At 43.8% G+C, this 21,089-nt stretch overlaps 2 protein-coding genes across 6 annotated transcripts in view; both read left to right on the forward strand.

Annotated features, from left to right (window-relative positions):
• The window catches only part of MAPKAPK5 (MAPK activated protein kinase 5), a 40,824-nt gene extending 29,354 nt beyond the window's left edge, over positions 1-11,470 (forward strand). For 3 of the 5 annotated variants that reach the window (XM_046641099.1, XM_046641102.1, XM_046641101.1), the window contains 6 exons: positions 239-426; positions 2,301-2,421; positions 5,066-5,196; positions 5,462-5,583; positions 6,630-6,734; positions 8,661-11,470. In XM_046641099.1, the coding sequence (XP_046497055.1) occupies positions 239-426; positions 2,301-2,421; positions 5,066-5,196; positions 5,462-5,583; positions 6,630-6,734; positions 8,661-8,755 (762 nt within the window). In that variant the 3' untranslated portion in view covers positions 8,756-11,470. The remainder of the gene's footprint in view (positions 1-238; positions 427-2,300; positions 2,422-5,065; positions 5,197-5,461; positions 5,584-6,629; positions 6,735-8,660) is intronic. The other 2 variants (XM_046641100.1, XM_046641103.1) reach the window with 1 other exon arrangement.
• A 409-nt stretch (positions 11,471-11,879) lies between these two features.
• On the forward strand, positions 11,880-15,824 carry LOC124227133 (disintegrin and metalloproteinase domain-containing protein 1a-like). The gene has a single exon (XM_046641020.1). The coding sequence runs from the start codon at positions 13,233-13,235 to the stop codon at positions 15,822-15,824; it is 2,592 nt and encodes an 863-aa protein (XP_046496976.1). The 5' UTR covers positions 11,880-13,232.
• Positions 15,825-21,089: the final 5,265 nt, after the last annotated feature.

Below are 21,089 nucleotides of genomic sequence, written 5' to 3' on the forward strand. Positions count from 1 at the left end.
TTTTCTCCCAGACTGACCTTGTATGCTGGTGTATATATATGTAGTGTTGATGGCATATAAGAAATATGGAGAGAAAGGTTTGTTCTCTTAAGACTTCCTCAAACTTTTCCAGTCTCTGTTAAGTGATTCTTGAAGATATCAGCCTGTGTGTGTCAGGGGCTATTTCTGGGCTGGTGCTGGGGGCTTTATTTTGGGGCTGTGCCTGTGCTGTGAGTGACCATTTTCTTTTTGCTTTCAGAGCTGTGACTTGTGGTCCCTAGGGGTGATTATCTACGTGATGTTGTGTGGATACCCTCCTTTTTACTCCAAACACCACAGTCGGACTATCCCAAAGGATATGCGGAGAAAGATCATGACAGGCAGTTTTGAGTTCCCAGAGGAAGAGTGGAGCCAGATCTCAGAGATGGCCAAAGATGTTGTGAGGAAGTGAGTCCCCGGGCCACTGGGCGGGGAGGCCAAGGAGGCCTTAAGTTGGTGGAGCACAGGGGTATGTTGGGTAGAGAAAAGTCATTTGTTTCTCAGCATGCTCCTTCCCATTTTAGCATCACAGACATCTTACTCCTGGAACCTGAGATGAGAGTTCTCAGTGTCCACACCTTGGTGAAATTGGAGCTTTGCTTCCTCCTGTTGCATTCCTAGAATTTGTTCCCAGGGTTATAAACCCAGGTCCCTTGGTAGCCAGTGTCTCTGTGAGCATTAATTCAGGACCTTAAACGGTAAACCCCCCTGGTGTGCCCTATTTGCATGTAAGCCAATCATCTGGGGTGGACATGACACCAGGAACTGAACTGGGGTGCTAAGATGACAAGCGCTCTTGGCTTTTCATCCCTTGGCTGCTGTGGGAGGACATGATTGATTGTGTAGGGTCTGGACGCCACTCCTCAGCCTTCCCACTGCTTGTTAGTTGCTCCGACGTATATTAAGATGGAAAGATTTGGGAGAATTGGGGCTAGTGACTTGATGAGGGAGAGCTGACATTCAGAGTCCTTTGGTAGCTGAAGGACTAGGTAAGAAGTCAGCCCTAAATGTGAGGAATATTTGCTCTTCCTGCCTGTCTGGGAGGCTCAGCTCCCTGGGATGTGGGTGCTGTTCTCATATTCCTACTGCTTGGCCTTCACTGAGCAATTTCTCCTTTTTTGGTTTCAGTTTCTTCATCTGTAATGCGATGAAGATAAGCATTAACTGGGAACTGTCTCCTCACAGTACAGCCATTTCTCTATGGAGATTACTCCCTTTCAAAAGTGAGCTTTTCCTTTTGGATAGGCGCCTACGTATATAAAGAGGGACTAATTTCTAAAATACACAAGTAAAACCTTTTTAGGAGGGTAGAGGCAATGTTTAAGTCATCCTCTGTCCTCCCATGCTATTTCCATGCTGTATTCTCAGCTGCTTAACCAAGACTTCAGTATCTTCCAAGTGGTTCTTTGTCAGTTCTGTAGAATATATTTCCTGTCCAAAGACCAACACTGATTATCTTCTTTCAGCTTTGGAATTCTTTTCCAAATAATCTTTCCTTTAGAATCTGAAGCTGCTTTTTCACATTGATCCAGAAGGTTGCAGAGAACCTGAAAGAGCAAGTAGGCATGTTGTCCTGACTCTGACATTTGGAGTGGGAGGATATGTGGTTGGAAGGAGGGGCTGTGAAAAGCCCCGGGAACATGCTGAGGTGAGCTAGGAGTTGTGTCAGCGTGAATGGACAAGAGGTAAAGAAGTGTAATCAAAGAGCAGTGGGACAGAGCAATACATTACACTTGGAAAGAAGTGCCAGCCCCTCCTCAGAGACTCTAGAGTTTTAGCTTTTGAATGTCTTTGGAATAAAGGGTTCATGTCCTGCTGTATGGTTACACACTAAGAGTTTTATCCCAAGTGGCAATCTGGATTGTCAGAACCACATGACCCCTCAGCTAATTTTGCAGCCATTATCAGCCAAAAGAGCACTTGGAGTCCCTTTTGGAAATTAGAGCCGACTGTCCTAGAAACATCAATATGAAGATTCAAGGCCTCTGGAACTATAAGCCATCTGTAGGATTACCTTATTGAACCCAGAACTCAGTCTGAAGTATCACTGGATTAAGCCTTTTCCTGCCATTTTTATCTCACTGTCTAGTATAGAAAGGACCTCCCAGGGACACAGTGCCCTCACGGTTAGTGGTTAGGGATTAGAACCCCACCCCTGCCCTGCAGATGGAAGGCCTAGGCTTGTAGGAGTTGGTAGAAAGTTAGAAGCTGGAGCTGGTTGGAGCCAGACCAGACCAGAACTTCCTGGCCTCCTGGCAGCCCTGTTGGCTTTTTCTCCGCAGGCTCTTGAAGGTCAAACCAGAGGAAAGACTCACCATCGAGGGAGTGTTGGACCACCCCTGGCTCAACTCGACTGAGGCTCTGGATAATGTGCTACCCTCTGCTCAGCTGATGATGGATAAGGTTTTGAATGATGCTTATTTTGTTGGCTGAAAAGGCTATGTTGAGAAGGAATGCTGGGGCTCGACTCAGTGAGACGTTAAAGGTAGAACAATGCAGAACACACAGTCTTTCCCAAAGAAACATCTTTGGTTCCCTGAAAATCAGAGTTGGAAAGCAAGTGCTTCTCTCCATAAAGGGACAGATGAAGGTCTAGTAGATACACGCGAAGGAGGCACTCAGGGGGCGTCCTCCATGTTTGTGCTTCAGGGAGGGGCCCAGAGCAGTGCAAGAAATTCTCCCTCCCCCAAAGGGTTTAAACAAGACGGCTTTAAAGACCAATAAACATGAAACAAAGAGGGACCGTTTCAGACATCGGAGCTTTGCATGCTAAATTTTCTGTGAATGCTGTGGGAATTCAGGAAAAGACAACATTTGTGAAGGGCTGTAATTAGGGAGGGGGTTTGAAGAGAAGGCAACCCCCTCACATTTATTAACTATTGTGTGGCAGTTTCTGACCTCTCACATGTTCAGCCATGAACTGGCCATGAAGAATTTTAGTGGACAGTGGAAGTGCTCAAGTGTGGTGAACAACCTGAGCAAAATATCAGAGGCTGAAGTTCATCAGTGGGAAAAACAGCCTGGCTTCCTGAATGGGAAGTTGGTGAGATAGGTGTGGCAAGGCCAAGCTTTGAAAGTAGAGCTTGGGGAGAGTCTTAGTAGGATGTAATTGAGAGGCCATTGTAGATTTTTGGGAAGAGATTTGCCACAAGGAAGGTATTTAGGGATGGTCAGTCAGACTTTCAGACTTGCCAGCCTGACTTCTGCAGTAATCCAGAAGCTGAGGGATGGCTCTGGGAGCAGGGAAGTAGAGATGAATAAATAGGCTCAATATTTTTGAAGACAAATTTCTACAGCTTTTGTTGACTGACTAGATATCAAAGGACAGTGGGTGGCATATGTGGTGATACTACTGACAAAGAGAGAGAAATCAGGAACGAGATTAGTTTGGGTGAAGGGAAGTCTCTTAGGTTTTAGATATTGTTTAAGGTGGTAGATCGACATTCCAATGAGTGAGATACGTGCTGTGGGAGCAGAGTGTGGCTGAGAGGGAAAGACAGTGACACACACTTGAGTCTTACTCTCAAGGGATGGGGTTGAACTTTGGGAGAGAATAAACGAATAGGAAAAAAGAATGCTAAGACCACCCTTAATTTAGCTGGGGTATGGGAGAGAAAGGAGCGCTCGAAGGAACAGTGTTCTCTGCCATCTCTGATTGTGTGTGATTGTCTTCTTGGTTTAAATATGCTCAGTAGTCCAGGAATGGTTTGGTCAGTCCAGAATCCTAAGGGATTGCTTAGATCCTCTGGTTGTCAGCACATGGTGGTTACAGCGTGGCTTTCCTCAAGATCTTGGAAATGAAGACGTAAGATTGCCTTCTGGAGTTACTTTCAAGTTAGTGTATAATGAAGCCAAGTATGGATATGCAGAATCTTCTTAATGAGAAAGAGTGGCTCCTAAGCCTATAAGATAGAACTGCAATGTGACAGTATATTCCTGTTTTTAAAGAAATGATATGGTCATGATGTGGGTTGGTCAACTTTGGAAGTATAGAAAAAAGGCCACATAGGCAGATGTTAAATAGGGTCCATCTAAGCCCTGCGTAGGAGATGGAGTCTGAGCTCATGCCCTTGAGCTGTTGCCCTCTTTTAGGTTGAGCCATCACTGTGGAGGAGAGAGATGTTGAGGGTCCAGGGGGGTATAGACAGGGCTGCCTATTACATACCCTTAACTGAGCTCAAACTCTTCCTGACCTAACTGCATGCTTACCAAGGAACTATTTTTTTTAATTGTCAAATTTTGCTGTTGAAATTCAAACAATACAGAAGTAGATAAAAAGCAAAACTTCCCTTTCATTCCCCTGCCTCAATGTCACCCCTCAGAGGTGAGGTAATCTACAGCTTGATGTACCCTTCCTGATCTTTTTCTGGGGAGACACACACATACGCACAGAGTTTGTCCTTTTTTAAATACAAAAGTGGGATTGTCTTGTTCTTACAAAGTTTTCTGCTGATTGCTTGCCTTCCTTCATTGGTCTGCCCCTAGCGAAAGCATACACTTGTTATAAAGACACAGACTTCGAGAGTTCTGGACTCCATGACAGTTATTTCTCATTGTAAATTAGTTGACTGGCTTACAGATCAATTCCTGAAGGTTTACCGTGCTCAACGTGTGAAATGGTTGGGCTTCTGAGCCTCAGGGTTGAGGTGACTGTCTACACTGTGGAGGCAGTGAATAAATGCCCCTCTGGGAGGCTTCTCCGGTGGCAGCCTGCCAGTCTTTCCCTCATGTACATGTATGCCTCTCCTTACACTTGTCCTTGCCACTGGCTGTGAGCATGAGCCTTGGTAGTATTTCTTACTTGCGTTCGTGTCCCCCTGCAGGGAAGAAGGGCTAGCTGTTGTGTGGCCCTTGGTTAGCCTGGTTTTCCCTGAGCCCTGCTGATCTATGGGGAATAGTCCTCTGCCTTGTCAAAATTTGTTCACTGCCAGCATAAGAGTGAAATTGCCTTCTTAGTCCTCGAGCCCCTCCTTCCCACTCTCTTAGATTGGCTTTTTAGGTGCCCATAAATGAATGCGGAAAAACTGACGGCAATGTTTGCATTCAGGCGGTGGTTGCAGGAATCCAGCAGGCTCACGCGGAACAGTTGGCCAACATGCGAATCCAGGATCTGAAAGTCAGCCTCAAACCCCTGCACTCTGTGAACAACCCCATTCTGAGGAAGAGGAAATTACTCGGGTAAGTGAGCTTATCTCGTCCATTTCCTTTCATGGTTCACGTGGCTGACTACAGGGCTCTAAAAGGTCAGCCAGGGGTCTGCCCTTTTTCTGCCTCTTAAGAGGGTGGAAAGGATAAGCTCTTGAAATAGCGTTGTAAGTTGGAGATACTCTGTAGTTAATTATTTAACTGAAAAGTCTGTTGCTTTATGTTTAGACTTAACATCTGTCAAGAGCTGGGTTTTGGGATCTCACCTTCTTATTACCTCTCTCCCAAACTTTTAAAGCACCAAGCCAAAGGACTGTGTTTATATCCATGACCGTGAGAATGGAGCCGAGGATTCAAATGTTGCCTTGGAAAAGCTCCGAGATGTGATTGCTCAGTGTATTCTCCCCCAGGCTGGTAAAGGTCATGCCATTTATGAATGCTGTGTGCGTATGTGTGTGCGTGTGCGCGTGTGCATGTATGCACACGCACATGACAAAAGGAGTGGTTTGAGTTGAGGTTGTCTGTTTCATCTTTGTGTTATAAGAGAATAAGTACATTATATAAATTAGTCTGTGCCCACTAAAATGAGTGGACAGTGGGAACTCAGAAATGCGGTAAGTTCTGCCCCTCCTTTGGTTTCTGTGAAATTTCCAGTTTAGGTTTAATTGCCAGTGTCAGGCGCAGCATGTAATTTTGTTTTCTTAGTTTGTTAATGAGGGCACAGGATAGAGGATGGAGAATAGATGGTGGCAGCGTCAGGATCAAGTTGGGAAGGTCAGGAAACATCATTTCCGGAGCCTTTAGAGTGCAAGGCTGTCGTTAACTTGTGAATATAAAGAGAACACCTTCCAGGTTCAGAAGCGGCCCCTGCTGCTGCTTGTGTCGTGGGCAGAATGTGACTTATACACAGGTCCTTTTGAGTGAGAGCTTGCTTTCGGTATGTTCTCTCTCCACTTATTGGGGTGTGATAGGTTTTTCTCAACAGATTTTCTTGGGATGCTTCAAGTAGTAGGCCAGAAAACTGTTGGGTTGACCTGTCTTCCTAGATTCCTTGGATTTTAAGAGAACTCTCACATAGTGTACCTGAGATAGTCTTCCAAAGTAAGAAATGAGCCTAGGAGAAAGAAGATAGCCCACTCAGCCTTGTCCTCACTCCCTCTCTGAGTCTCTTGGTTTAACCAGGTGTTTTTGCTCAGCAGTAGAGTCTGACACTGCCTCTTTCCCATGCCTCAGTGCTAAGACTCTGGGGCCATCAGGGGATTTGTGTGAGACAGTCAAAGTGGAAGAGCGCAAAGACCAGAAGTGGTCTACATGTAATGTAGGGACCAGCAGTAACAAGAGTGTCTGGTAAAGTTTGCACCTTTCATCACCACTTCTCAACAAGTTGAATATCCTGTCCTTCCGTCTCTGACACTGAAATCCCATGATGCTGCAGGAGAACATAACTTCTTCATTTTTATCAATAGGAGAGAATGAAGATGAAAAGCTGAATGAAGTAATGCAGGAGGCTTGGAAGTATAACCGGGAATGCAAACTCCTACGAGATACTCTGCAAAGCTTCAGCTGGAATGGTAGGAGCTTTAATTACTCCTTTCCCAAGGACTGCAGAAAAGTGATCATTAATAGGACATGTAGGATCTCTAGGGGCTGAGCTGGTGCTGTTTTCAGGTCAAGTGAGCCTGGAGAGTGAGTGGAGGCGTGTCTAGACATCTGGCCCTTTCACTTGTCTTCCAGAGTTCAAATAAATTGTGTGTTGCAGATTTAACACTGCAGAGCCCTTGTCACACACCACTTGGGCAAAAACCCCTTCAGATCTCAGAACTCCTCCCTGATACCTTGGCTGTTCCCTAGGTCATTAAGGAGCAGTATACTCTGAAGGGGAGAAAGAGGGCAAAGTACCAGGGGGTCCACCCTGCTAACTTACTTATCTTAGAGAAGAGCTGTTTTACTAAAGAGTAGAGTTGGCCAAATCTGCTGCCTGTTGAATTTTTGTCCCCAGGCAAGCAAGGTAGATATGTATTTCTTTTTTTTTTCCTGCTTTTTCTCCCCAAATCCCCCTGGTACATAGTTGTGTATCTTAGTTGCACGTCCTTCTGGTTGTGTCATATGGGATGCTGCCTCAGCGTGACCTAACGAGCAGTGCCATGTCCACGCCTAGGATCCAAACCGCTGAAACCCTGGGCCGCTGAAGCGGAGCACGTGGACTTAACCACTCGGCCATGGGGCCGGCCCCACGAGAGATGTATTTCTTGAACTGCTTTTTGTATTGTCTTTCTAGTTCAGCAGACTAAACTAAAGTTCCAGGATGTTCAGAGAGGGGAGCAAACTCTTTGACTTCATTGCCTGGCTTGGTTCTTGGACCTGAGAAATCCAAAATAATAGCCTGACCATTCCCATACTTGGAGGAGATTAGCTTCCCTGGGATTTTTTTTTTAAGATTTTGAAATATCAGTACAGAAAAGTGATCACAGTTGAAGTGTGCACGTTTGATGAATTTTCACAAAGTGAACACTCCCCTGTAACCAGCACCTGGAACATGTAGTGGAACATGGACCCTCTTCTAATCACTACCTCCCACCCCCAAGGGTAATCATGATCCCAATTTCTAGCACTATAAATTAGTTTTGTCTGGTTTTGTATTTTATGTAAATAGAATCACATAAGTCTGTGTTCTTTTGTGCCTGGCTTCTTTTAGTCAACGTTACATTCAGCCACATGGTCGTGCATAGCAGCAAATCATTATGTAGCCTCCATTCTACTGTTGAATAGACATTTGGGTTGTTTCTAGGTTTTGTTAATTCAGAAAAGGGCTGCCATGATCTCTCTTGTGTATATATTTTGGTGAACTCATTTCTCTTACGCACCTAGGATTGGAATTGTGGTTCATGGGGGTATTCATCTGTTTGGCTTTAGTAGGTCCTGCCGCTAGTTTTCCAGCGTGGTCATACTGATTAATACTTCCGCTAGCGGTGTTTGAGGGTTCTAGTTATTCTACAGCCACACCAACACTTGCTGTTGTCTGTCTTTTTTATTTTAGTCATTCTGGTTAGTATGTACTGGTATTGCAATGTCTTATTTGCCTTTCCCTGAGGACTTTTGAGCTTAAGCGCTTTTTAAATATTTATTGGCCATTTAGATTTCCTCTTTTGTGAAGTGCCTCTTCTGCCCATTTTTTTATTGAGTTGTATCTTCTTCATAGATGTGAAGGAGTTCTTTATTCTGGATGTGAGTCCTTTGTCAGACATACATAAGAAAAATCATCTTCCTCTTCACGGTTTCCTTCTGTGCTGTTGTAGTGAACACTGGATTTTTACTGCTAGGTTAAATGAAACTGCTCAATTACTACATAAAAAATGGGAGATCTGAACCGCTTTTGATCAGTGTTGGGGATGGTTCCTCCATTGATGAGGGTAAATTTGATATTGGTAGGGTGTACCTTACTGAATCCCTGTCAGGAATCTGTTTGCAGACTGACCTTTTTCTTTTTTGGGTTTCAGGTCGTGGATTCACAGATAAAGTAGATCGACTAAAACTGGCAGAAATTGTGAAGCAAGTGATAGAGGAGCAAACCACGTCCCATGAATCTCAATAATGACAGCTTCAGATGTTGTTTTTTAACAATTTGAAAATTTATTCTTTAATGTATAAAGTAATTTTTATGTAAATTAATAAATCATAATTTCCTTTTCACATTGCTTAAAGATGCGATATAGATTTAGATAAAGGATTCACTAATAGTGTAGTTCATTGATTTGTTTTAAGAAAAGCTCAGTTCTTAGAGATATACTATGACTTTAGGACTCTTTAGTCATATGGTTGTAAGGAGACAGATGGTGTTGTGAAGCAAGATCATTTTCTTTGTAGTAGAGTATACAAAAACCATTTGCCAGCAGTAGACAAAGGACCAACTATACTAACCTTTTTGCTTAGTAAACAGTTGAATCAAGTACCCTGGAATCTGGTTTCAATTGCCCTGTGTATTTATTTTCTTTACTATCTGTAGATTAGCTCTGGTGCCAAGACATTTTTATGGATCCATGTTGCAGACTGCCTGCTAGAACTCACAGGATGCCAACTCCCACGATGGAAGAGGCAGGGAACTGAGCCCTCATTTCTCTTGTCCCTAATTCCCTAGAGAAAAGTGATAACGTTTGTTTTTTTGTCATATTTGTTAAAAGCTCTTGGAGTGTCTCTTAACTCTAATGGGATTATCTTTTGAGTTTCTTCTTCTCATGTTTAACCAGAGCTTCAGTTTACCCTCACCTAAGGTCCTACTTTGTCTTCTCGCCTCCCCCACAGCCCTCACCAGCTCCACGACTTCTTATTTCCTTTCCCATTCTTTCAGCCTCCTTTATGGGATGATTTTTCTGAGAAAGTTACATATCATAAAAACTCGACTATTGGGTTAGCATCCAAAATGGTCCAGTTTTTTTCTCTTAAAGCTGTTCTTTTTCTCTGTAATGTTTCTGCCTGGGTTTCATATTGGCATTCTTTGGGCTGCATTTATTTTGTTCAGTACCCTTTATTTTCAGGAAGCATGGTTCTGGCCCAGAGATCAGCTGTTTGAATAGAAAACAAAGCTAGATGCTTTTATAGTTTTCTGTTGTCCATATGGGCTTCCATAACACACCATTTTTATTTACTTATTTTTTGAGCTGTTTGTGGTGGGTACCTGTGTTGGTGAATAGAATATCTCATAGGCAAAATCCCATTCACAGAGCAGAGGAAGAAGGTCAGCAGGCTCCGTTATTTCAGTTTTATCCCGTCACATTCTCTTTAATCAGAATCCATCCCACGGAGCTCACTTACTTTTAACTCTTCCACTTTGCTGAGTATGTCTTCAGGGTTACATTTGGTTAGTATGCTCATATGTATGTGACTGACTGTCAGAATATAGGATAAAAACGCAAAGTATCTTTTAAGAATTACCTTATTACACTTGTTCCCTTTTATCTTGGAGAATTTGTAATCAAGGTATTTTGTGAGGTAAGGTTTACTAATCTTAGGTGACTGATAATGTTATAAATAGATACCCTGTAAGCAGAATTTAGGACTTTTAAAGGTAGCAAAATGTAAGAGTTAGGCAGCAGAGAAAAAACGTTTTCTTATTTACTGACCGGAAAACTTAGCTGAGAGTTGAATTAAATTATTCTGTTTTCCAGTGAAATGCAGTCTTACAAATCACTTCTTGCAATCAGGGAAAACTCTGCACTTGTTTCCAGAACTACTGACATTCATTTTTCTTAGGGCAGAGGTTTCAGTATTCGCTAGGGAGAGGAAGGCAGTAATTAACTTTCTTACTCTTCTTTTTCTTCAGAGGAACCTTCTAGCATGCCCAGTCTACCATTAACTTCTCAGATTTGTTATCTGGGTGTCTTGTAAAGCCTCAGGACGATCTTTTTCCTTCAGTGTGTGGTGAATTTTAGGCCTGATCTAAAAGGGTCTCCAAATGATGCTGCTTTTTCCTCTGAGCAGCACTTGCCTTTGTTTCAGTCACTTCAGGATGAATTAATCTGGCCCCCAAAATGAGAGCTGTGTCCAGACATGTCCAGACAAGCACCATGCTGGAAGTCTGCGAAGACCCGGGAGGATGCTGTAGCCATTAGAACTCCAGAGTGGTCCTACTCTGGACAGAGCTCCTTGACAAAACAGTGGCTCCCAAAGGACTTCAGAGTGGAGTTTTGTTTGTGGTCTTTGTTTGTTCTTCAAAGTGGGGTTTTGTTTGTGGAGTTTGTTTGTAGGCCAGGAGCAAATTCTGCTTTAACATACCAGTCAGGTTTACTAAGAAAGCAAAGTTTGCACATAACTGGAAGTAAAACAAAACCGTTCCTGTGTCTCTGGCCTGTGTCTCTAACACCTATCCTTGTGGAAAGTTCACAGTGTAAGGACAGTTCTTGTATGCAGCAGGTTAGTTTCCAGTGTACCCATGTGATTTGCTAACCCTCTGCTTACTAAAACCATTATTTATCACTCAGATACCTTTAGACTTTACCGTACTTAAAAGTCTGCTTGATGTAAAACAACTTGTGTATCTTTCTGACTAATACATTGTATAAGCATAGGAGAATACCTGTCAGAAATTTGTTGTTTTAAACATGCAGGAGGAACTGCTTTTTAAAAAGTTTTGTTCTTTTATTCGAGAAAGAACAAGTTGAAGGAGTTATTGGTTAAAGAAGGCAAATGATTTAAATCAGATCTTGTGTGTGAATGCTTGTGTGTGTGTGTATTTATTGAAGAAAATGTGTTTCAATTTGAGAACTGGAAAATTGGATATTTAATTTTAATTATATTTTTATTTATTTAAAAAGCAGAAGTGTTCTTTCATTATTGATTTGATTCTTTTATCCCACAAAATGACTTAACCTAATTTGCCCTGCCTTTTTTGGTTAAGACACAGGGAAACACCTTAAGCCTATGATAATTTCCAAGTTATATAATTTTAAGAGGCATTCCTCTTATATAAAAGAGAAAAGAAATCCAGCCACAAATCATTTCCCCCTTTTTGTATAATTTTTTTTTCCTGCTTTTTTCCCCCAAATCCCCCCAGTACATAGTTGTATGTTGTAGTTGTGGGTCCTTCTAGTTGTGGCATGTGGGATGCCGCCTCACCGTGGCCTGATGAGTGGTGCCATGTCTGCACCCAGGATCCGAACCAGCGAAACCCTGGGCCACCAAAGCGGAGCGCGCGAACTTAACCACTCGGCCACGGGGCCGGCCCCTGTATAAATTTTTTTAATGGCTTGTGATATGATAGTATGAATTTTCTTGCTAGATGCTAATGATAAATTTGGCATCTGTATTAGGTATTAATAATACCTATATTAATAATATTAGTAATTGTGGATAGTTAATGAGTTGATCTGCTCTCATGCTCATATCTGAGATCTTGTGGTGCCATACCATTCCTTTTTGAATTAGATAGGGCATTTCCCCATTTTTGAGTGTTACTTGTAATCATAACCTTATTTTAAAGGTTTTATATTGTAAATATTTGACAATATAAAATTATTTTTATGCAAGGTAAAAAATGTAGAGTCTTATTTTAGTTCATAGAATTCACAGGAGAATAACTGGCTGGGCAAGGAATACGGATAGATAGGGATTTTTTTCCCCTTAAAAATTTCCTGCTAAATACATCAGGTAATCAACATCCAAACCAAATCTGAAGACTGCTACAGATATTACAGTTCAATTTTAGTTAAAAAAGTGAAGAAATCTTTTCAAAGTTCTTATAGTCCATTTTTATTTTCTTGATGAAATGGTACTAGATACCTGGTTAATCAGAGTTTGTTTTTATACTGGGGCAGTGGGGAGGAATTGAACTTTGATCCTAGTCATTTATATACCTCCATGGTGAAACTGAGCTCATGTCATTTAACAATATGTCTGTGCATTAGGAAAACTTCTTAGTAGAGAAAAATTATGTCTATATGCATATATAAAATGTCTAAACTCATCTGTTATGAACAAATGCTAATGAGAGAGAATTGTGCATCCACGTACACTTTTTCTTGAATTAAAGGAAAAAAACAGACACTGACAAAGGAGGACTGGACTGAGAAACAGTACCCTGAATACTACAGAAATGAAGAAGAGAGGCAGTGGGCAACAGAGAACTTTGTCTTGCTCAGAGATCCCCAAAGAATCCCTGTCCCCTCCCCCCAACCTCCTGGCAGAATGTTGGGTTTCAAAGAATAAGCAGATTAACGGATATCAGGAGTAGCGTGGCGTGGGCTGAGGATAAGGATAATTTGCCTGAGTTACGGTACTGGCTGCATCATTACAGATCTACTTGTTATATCTCGGTGAGGGTGAAGGAAACTTAGCCGAGGAACACTGAAGCTGTTGCTGTTGGGAGGACCTCCTATGGTAAGGAAGTTACTAAAGGCCGAAAGAGAAGAACAGAAAAACAGCCCCAAAGTCTGTAAGACTCAGAGTTGGCAGCTGCTACCCATAAGGGAGCCAGCATAGATCTAGAGTTAATACCTGAGTCTCTGAGACTCAACATGCCCCGGAGAGCAGCTGCTGAGGGACACAGGCCCTGCATCATCAACTGACTCGCTAGGGCCATGTCAGTGGCAGCCTCTGTGAGAGACTCTGGCTCTATACTGCCTTCTCTATGGAAAAACCAAGTGGCCTTGAAAGAGGGTCAGATAAAGTTTCAGACTTGGGCTCAGAAGAGGAACTTGAGGCTGGGGCCAGTGCGAGGATCTTCATGTGTCAGGTTAGGGATTGTGTTGCTGTTAGTGATTTTTCTGCCAAGCATGTACTGTGACCTGGGATCTGTATATTACACTTTCTATGAAATAATTATTCCCAAACGGTGGACAGTCAATGGAAAGGAAGACCCAGTGGAAAAGGCATCCTATATGCTGCTGATGCAGGGCCAGAAGCAGCTGCTTCACCTGAAGGTGAAGAGAGACTATTTTGTGGATAACTTTCCAGTCTTCAGCTACCACAATGGCATCCTGGGACAAGAGATGCCCGTCCTCGCGCATGACTGTCACTATGAAGGCTACGTAGAAGGCGTCCCAGGTTCTTTTGTTTCTGTCAACACCTGTTCAGGCCTCAGGGGCGTCCTGATTAAGGAGGGAAAATCCTACGGCATTGAGCCCGTGGGCGCTTCAAAAAAGTTTGAACATGTGTTGTACACCATGGCGCGTGAAGCTCGAATCTCCTGTAGCGTCACTTCCAAAGACAGCCAAGTGGTGTCCACCAGCCAGCAACAAGGGAGCAGGAAGCCTCGCAGTGCACAGGCGCTGTCCTACTTGTGGTCACACACCAAGTACGTGGAGATGTTTGTCGTGGTCAGCAACCAGCGGTTCCAAATGTGGGGCAGTAACATCAATGAGACAGTCCAGAGAGTAATGGACGTCATTGCCCTGGCCAACGCCTTCACTAGGGGAATAAACACAGAGGTGGTGCTGGCTGGAATGGAGATTTGGACCGAGGGGGACCTCATAGAGGTCCCAGCGGACTTGCAAGTTACCCTCAGGAATTTCAATAGCTGGAGACAAAACAAGCTCTTCCATCGTGTGAAGCATGATGTTGCCCACCTGATTCTTGGACATCGCCCTCAAGAGGACATGGGACAGGCATTTCTCAATGGTGCCTGTTCCACTGGCTTTGCAGCAGCTGTTGAATCCTTCCATCATGAAGATGTCCTCCTGTTTGCAGCGCTCATGGTCCATGAGCTTGGGCACAACCTGGGTATTCAGCACGACCACTCGGCCTGCATTTGTAAAGATACACACTTTTGCCTCATGCATGAAAACATCACTAAAGAAAGTGGCTTCAGCAACTGCAGCTCTGACGACTTCTACCAGTTCCTCCTTGACCACAAAGGGGCCTGCCTATTCAACAAGCCTCAGCACAAAGGCCGCGTGCGTAGGGATGCTGAGTGTGGTAATGGTGTGGTGGAGGAGGATGAGCAGTGTGACTGTGGTTCTGCCTGTGACGATCACCCCTGCTGTGACCCAGCATGTAAGCTGAAGGAGGGTGCAGAGTGTAGCGATGGACTCTGCTGTTTGAATTGCCGATTGAGCAATGTAGGATTCATGTGCCGCCCTCCTTCGGGAGAGTGTGACCTCCCAGAGTATTGTGATGGTAACTCTGAAGCATGCCCCACAGACAGCTACAAGCAAGATGGTACATCATGTGATTTAATTCACTACTGTCTTGGGGGTCGGTGTAGGAACCCTGATACTCAATGCATCGACATATATGGGTATCCTGCAAGGTCTGCCCCAGAAGACTGTTACATAACTATGAACAGCAAAGGGGACCGATTTGGAAACTGTGGCCATCCCACCTTGGCTAGGTCAAGATATGTTAAGTGTGTAGATGATAATATATTTTGTGGGAAACTTATCTGTACAAATATTAGAAATGTACCACGACTCAAACCCCAACATTCACTGATCCAGATCGCTCATGAAGGTGACTTCTGCTGGAGCATGGATGCATATAACACTACTGATATCTCTGATGATGGAGATGTGCACACTGGCACTCTTTGTGCCCCACGAAAAGTGTGTATGAATTACTCCTGCACTGATCACACCGTGCTCAACTATGACTGTGAACCAGCAGAAATGTGTAATGGGAAAGGAGTTTGCAACAATTTAAGGCACTGCCATTGTGAGGCTGGCTATGCTCCCCCTGACTGCAGAGATCCCGGAAATGGGGGTAGTGTGGACAGTGGTCCTCCGGGCAAAATAATTTTTGCAAATCTAAGTGCAGGTCTAACTGGCGGTTCTGCTAGGAGCAGGGAGGACATTAAAAGTCTTGGCATGATAGTTTTCATACTCCCTGTATTTCTTATACTGTTATTGTTAATTTTAATACTTATCATTAGCCTCAGTGCTGGAATTGAGTCAGTAGAGACCCCAGGGGGCTCCACAATCTTGAGCTCAGAGGAATCTACTGAGGTTCCTGCAGAGGAGGCCCCACCCCCAGAGGAGGCCCCACCCCCAGAGGAGGCCCCACCCCCGGAGGAGGCCCCACCCCCAGAGGAGGCCCCACCACTGGACCAGGCCCCACCACCAGAGGCCCCACCACCGGAGGCCCCACCACCGGAGGCCCCACCACCGGAGGCTCCACCACCGGAGGCCCCACCACCGGAGGCCCCACCACCGGCCCAAGAAACGCCTGCACCATAAGAGGTGAAGGACAGAAATAACCAAAGGCAGAAGAGTAGTGGAGGAAGAAGCCAAATATATCAAATACCTCAAGCACTGAGTGGGAAGGAGGCTCAGAGAGGCAAAAGTGAAGTGGGAATTGACAGCTCCAATGGCTCAGGCTGGACTATATAGTCTACAGACACACACTAATGTGGGAGAGAGAACTCCCTGCTCAATATTCATTTTAGTAATTTGGTTATATATTCATATATGAAATCACATATGAGATATTCTATATTTTGGCTTTTTCACCATTTCATAAAACAATTTTATTTAAGCTCTTCTCATGGATTATTGCTATCAATGTCTTGATTCGTTTGGGCCAATTTTTTCAAGACATACCATCTTTCAACTATATTGTTTGACAAAAGATATTATTTGTGCCTATATTAATATCACTAGATTATTCATCCCAGTCACAACAATGCATTATTTTATGACGTTATCTACTGAGTACTCTTAATTTCCCCTGACAGTTTCTATTCATGAAATAGAGGTAATTTGAAATAAATAAAAGGCTATTTTCACATGAAGCATCACTTCAGACTCCATGTAATCTAGTCCTTGAGGCTTCTTTATTTGGGGGTTCTCTGGAAGGGGCTACATCTGATGCAGGGTGGTAGGATCACGGGGGTCTGCGGGCATGGGGCAGGGGTGGGCAAGGAGGGAAGAGGACCTTTACATAATGCTGAATTCAAGTTTGAGGTATTTGTTATTTCCTTTGAGTTTTCTTTCTTAATATCTGTATGAAGTTGATATTTTGTCTACTAACAATTTATAGGAACCTCCCCAATAGCAAGTTACAATACTTTGGATGTGGTAGTTTTTTGTGAAGAGAGAATTACCCATTGTGTGCAAGACACTGTGCTGAACACTCTATATTCATCGTCTTACTTTAATCCTCCCATCTGCCCTATGAGACGCCATCGTCTACATGAGGAAACAGAGGCCAAAGAGTTTTGCTCTAGAGCTAGTAAGGGGTGGAACCTGCATCCCGCCCCAGATATGACTGAATCTACATGCTCCACTGCCTCATGAACCTTTTCCTTCAGTTAAAAAAAAGTCACCAGGAAGACAATCAATATGTCCTCAATTGCCCAGAACATGGCTTGCTCCTCAGAGACAAATGAAACAAAAGTCTTACAAATGGAGGCTGACCTCCGTCACGAACCTGCCACACTATGTAGTCGTGATCGATGAAACTGCCCCTTCCTCCATTACATCCTGACCTCATGGAGCAGTAGGTTTGTATCTTATTCAGCTCTGAGGGCCCAGCTCATTGTAGGTGCTCAGTAAATGCTGACGAAGTGAACGAGTTAACCAGAGCCAACCTGAAACGTAGGAGGGGAACTTCTATGGATGCTACCTGCTTGTCCCGAGGCATGGCACAACCAAAACCTTGCTCAGGCGCGGTGTTGTTACAGGTGGAGTGTTCTGAGTCTCAGAGAAGTTCCTGAGCGTGAATCCCTGACTATACATTCGCTGAGTCCCTCTTCTAACTGCCCACCCTATGTAAGCAAAAGAGGACAAACCAAAGAGGCTAAGACAGACCTGGTTTCCGCTTTCAAGAGGGTTATGTTAATTACTGTGGGTGGAACACAAACTAAACTTCAGAGCAAAATCCAAAATCAAGCCTTCAGTTATGTAACTTTCCAGGCCACAAGATTTGCTGGTAACCAAATCTCAGAATGTCCCACGCCAGAAGATCAAGATTCATGGCGAAAACACACCGTTAGTTGGCAGTCAACTGAGAGCTTTGAGAAAGAGGGTGAAAGTGGGTGACTGAAGGCCTCCAAACGTAAACTTGTCATTAGAGACTTTTGAAGAAGGTGTGGAGGATTTCTGCTGAGAAGCACTTCAGTGGAGAACAGACGGGGCAGCCTTCCTAACTGCACATGCTGATGGTGACTATAATAAAAGCTCATTGGCATCACGTAGTCTTAACAACTTACCAAATATAAGGGAATCACGATTTAAGTTCCAGGTAAATGTGCTTAGCTAACTTAATGGCCTTCTTTAAGGACGTTTGGATGCTGCCAATGTTAGCGTTCCTGGAGTCCAGAGGTCATGCCCCTCCCTGGGAGACTCGGATCGGTCCTCGCTTTCTTTGGATGTCTCTAGCCTGCCATCTTTTCTGGTCCACGTAGGAGTGTTTTGGGGACTGTCCTCATAATTTGGAGTCAAATTGCACTCTCTCCTCTGCAGCTCGGCTGCAGGAAAAAGAAGAGATTTACGTTAAACACAGGTGACATTACCAACCTCACAGGGGTGCAATTCTCCACTCAAGTTTTACATTATTAGTTCGCAAAACTTTTTGGAAATTTACCAAAAATTTTTAAACTTCTGTGTTTACAAACTTAATTTCAGAATAGAATGTTGGTGTTTCCTTGGGGCAAGTATGCTCGCTGAAATGTTTTCTCAAAAGCAAGAGCAGACTTCCTCCAAGAATATTTGCAAAATGCTGACTCTTTAAAATTAATACTCCCCTGCTTCTGGACATTAGGCTTTAAAAGTTTTTGAAGAATAGGCAACAAAGAGGCAATACCACTTTTGTTATTCAATAAAATTATGGAAGTCTTACATAAAGAGATTATGCCGGGATGAAATATACGAGGATAACGAAAGTGTTGGATCAATTTGTGAATGACAAAGACGTAGTGACTCTTCTCACAGTTAGAAAATATTTTTGTAAATACCTAAAAAGAAAACAACAGAGGTGGAATCGTCAGTGACCAAGTGTTTGCAACCTCACCCTGTATTTCATTGCTATAATCGATCTGACTGGGCTCTCCAACAGCCTTCCTGTGATTCCCCAGACACTGATTTTGTCACCACAGTCAAGTTCAGGAACTGCCATTGCTCCCCCATGATCTAGAGTAGAAAGATAAACTTGGTGTGGCATGAAGGGACTGTGACAATTGGGTCCTCCTGTCCATTTCCATCCGTTGTCTCCCGTGACTTTTGAAAAGAAACATTTCCTCCTATCAGCACGTCTAAGAGGGAGAACCTCCGTCCCCGTTCCATACCGCGGCCACTTCCCACTCTGGGCTTTTGATCAGTCTTGTTCCCGCTGAGTGACCTTACTCTTCCCTACCCCTATCTAGTCCAACTCTCACAGCGCCAGCGGAGGCTCCTCAAACTGCTCCAGCAGACCTTTCTCTACTTTTTTGAACAAAACGTGGGCTCTCTTTGAGGATACTCAGGGAAAGAACTTACAGGAGAGTCAGTCTGAAACAGACCATCAAGTGGTTGTTTTCTATAGAAGAGGGGGCATATATGCATCCTTGTCGTTGAGTGAAATTTCCAGTTGGCGCTTTGAGAGTGAGAAAGGTGTTTACTCGTGGAACATGTTCTCAGAATCTCAAATTCTGGAGGTACCCATGCATTCATGAAGAAATGGAAAGAAAACCTTGTAAGAGACAAAGGGAATAAACTCCGAAACCACAGCATTTCTTCCAGTAACGCATTTTCAGTCACCTAATAATCACGAGCTGGGTGTTAGTGCAGACAATTTCACATGGAAAATAGAAATTTAAAAGGCATAGTGTCAGTGCCCGGGAACAGGAGAAAAGGCTCTCCCTCATGCCCTCCCCTGACCCCAGATCCACCCAAAGCCATCCTTTATAGTTCCGTGGATACATTAGGTCACTAGAAAAATAAAGAAATGCAAATAAATATGCCAAATAACGAAAAGCCCACCAATTAATTCCTTGCTCTTTGAAAATGAGAACGGACCCCAACTTTGAGGTAACTGATGTGTCACGATTTAAGGAAAGCTCACAGGCGGGAATCTCCTCATAGGAAAACTAAAACTGTTGCAACAAAATGGTATCAGTACATCGAATCAAATCCCCCAACTACTGAGAGTCTGCATTGAAGTATTTACGTTTTATATAATGATGCACCTAAAAACAGAACCCGTGAGCTTTTTCGCGGATTTTCCAGGACAGATACGATTTTTAGTCATCTTTACTGTCAGACTAGCTGTTTTTATAACCAATCCAAACACAGCCATGTGCCGCAAAACGACGTTTTGGTCAATGACGGACCGCATATACGATGCTGGTGCCCTAAGATGAGTCCCACATAGCCTGGGTGTGTAGTAGGCCATGCCATCTAGGATTGCGTGAGTACGCTCTGTGATGTTCACACAACAACGAAGTCGCCTATCGGAACATTTCTCAGAACGTATCCCATAGGCACTGTGAGAGCTCTTGTCTTCTCCTCGGATGCTAAGAGCGTGAGTGCCGCGTAAGCTTTGAGTCCTGCGTCCTTCTAGCCTGACGAATCCTACCGGGAAGAATTTTCTGAGCAAAAGAGCACCTTTTTTCAAAAGAAGAAAGTCACCTTTTCTCTGATTGAGGGGGCTTTCATAGTCCATGTCCCTAAGTCTCGGGTGTTACATTCTGGCTGACTGGTCTTAGACATGGAACTTCACTTCCTCGGGCCTGGGATTCCTCCCTAGTAAGACGATCGCACAAAGGATGCCTCTCACAGAGTGGCTGAGAGATTAAATTAGGGCACGTGTGTGCTGCTACCTAGCGCAGCGCTTGGCGTGCAGCGGGCGCTCAAATAAATGCCGAGAAGATCTAAAATAAAATGCGATGATGGATGTAAGATTGTATTATTCACTGTACGTTGTTCAGCAACGACAAGATTTATCCATTATCAAGTCATAATACTGAATTTCCTTTATATCCACGGCATTCTGACCTGACATACAGTCATTTGCAAACACATTCTATTTCCCCTAGTAAATTATAAATCTCTGGGGTGAGTAGCAAGATTTGGTTGATGTGTGCCTTGGGCCCAGTTAGGGGTAAGACTGGTAGGGACTTTATTCTTTTCCTCAGAGCCCCACTCAAGACCACGGTGGCATTAAAAGCAATCCTGCTTCCTGGATCCTGAATCAGGCATTCTAGCTTTCTCCCTCTCCCCACCGTATCTTCAATCCTTAATGTGCAGGTGGCTCAGGGCGGGCCAACTTCCACATTCCAGGCCTTGCTGTCCAAGCTGGATGCTTTCTACAGAAGTCTGAGTTTACTAAGGGACCGATACAGGTTACCCCTCTCTATTCACTCACTCATTCGTTCATTCATTCCACCTCGGTTGAGTCTTTACCTAAGAACTGTTCTAGTACCGTGGAAATGATAGTAAATGAGACAAAGTCTCTGATCCCATGAACATTTAAAAAATTACAAACCTGACATCAGTCAACAGATAAGTACACGATGTGCCAGGTTG

The sequence above is a fragment of the Equus quagga genome, chromosome 15 (genome assembly GCF_021613505.1).
Source record: "Equus quagga isolate Etosha38 chromosome 15, UCLA_HA_Equagga_1.0, whole genome shotgun sequence".
Lineage (NCBI taxonomy): Eukaryota > Metazoa > Chordata > Mammalia > Perissodactyla > Equidae > Equus > Equus quagga.

Excerpts from the sequence above, each read along its gene's own strand:
- LOC124227133 (XM_046641020.1), top strand. The coding sequence starts at position 13,233 with ATGTCAGTGGCAGCCTCTGTGAGAGACTCTGGCTCTATACTGCCTTCT.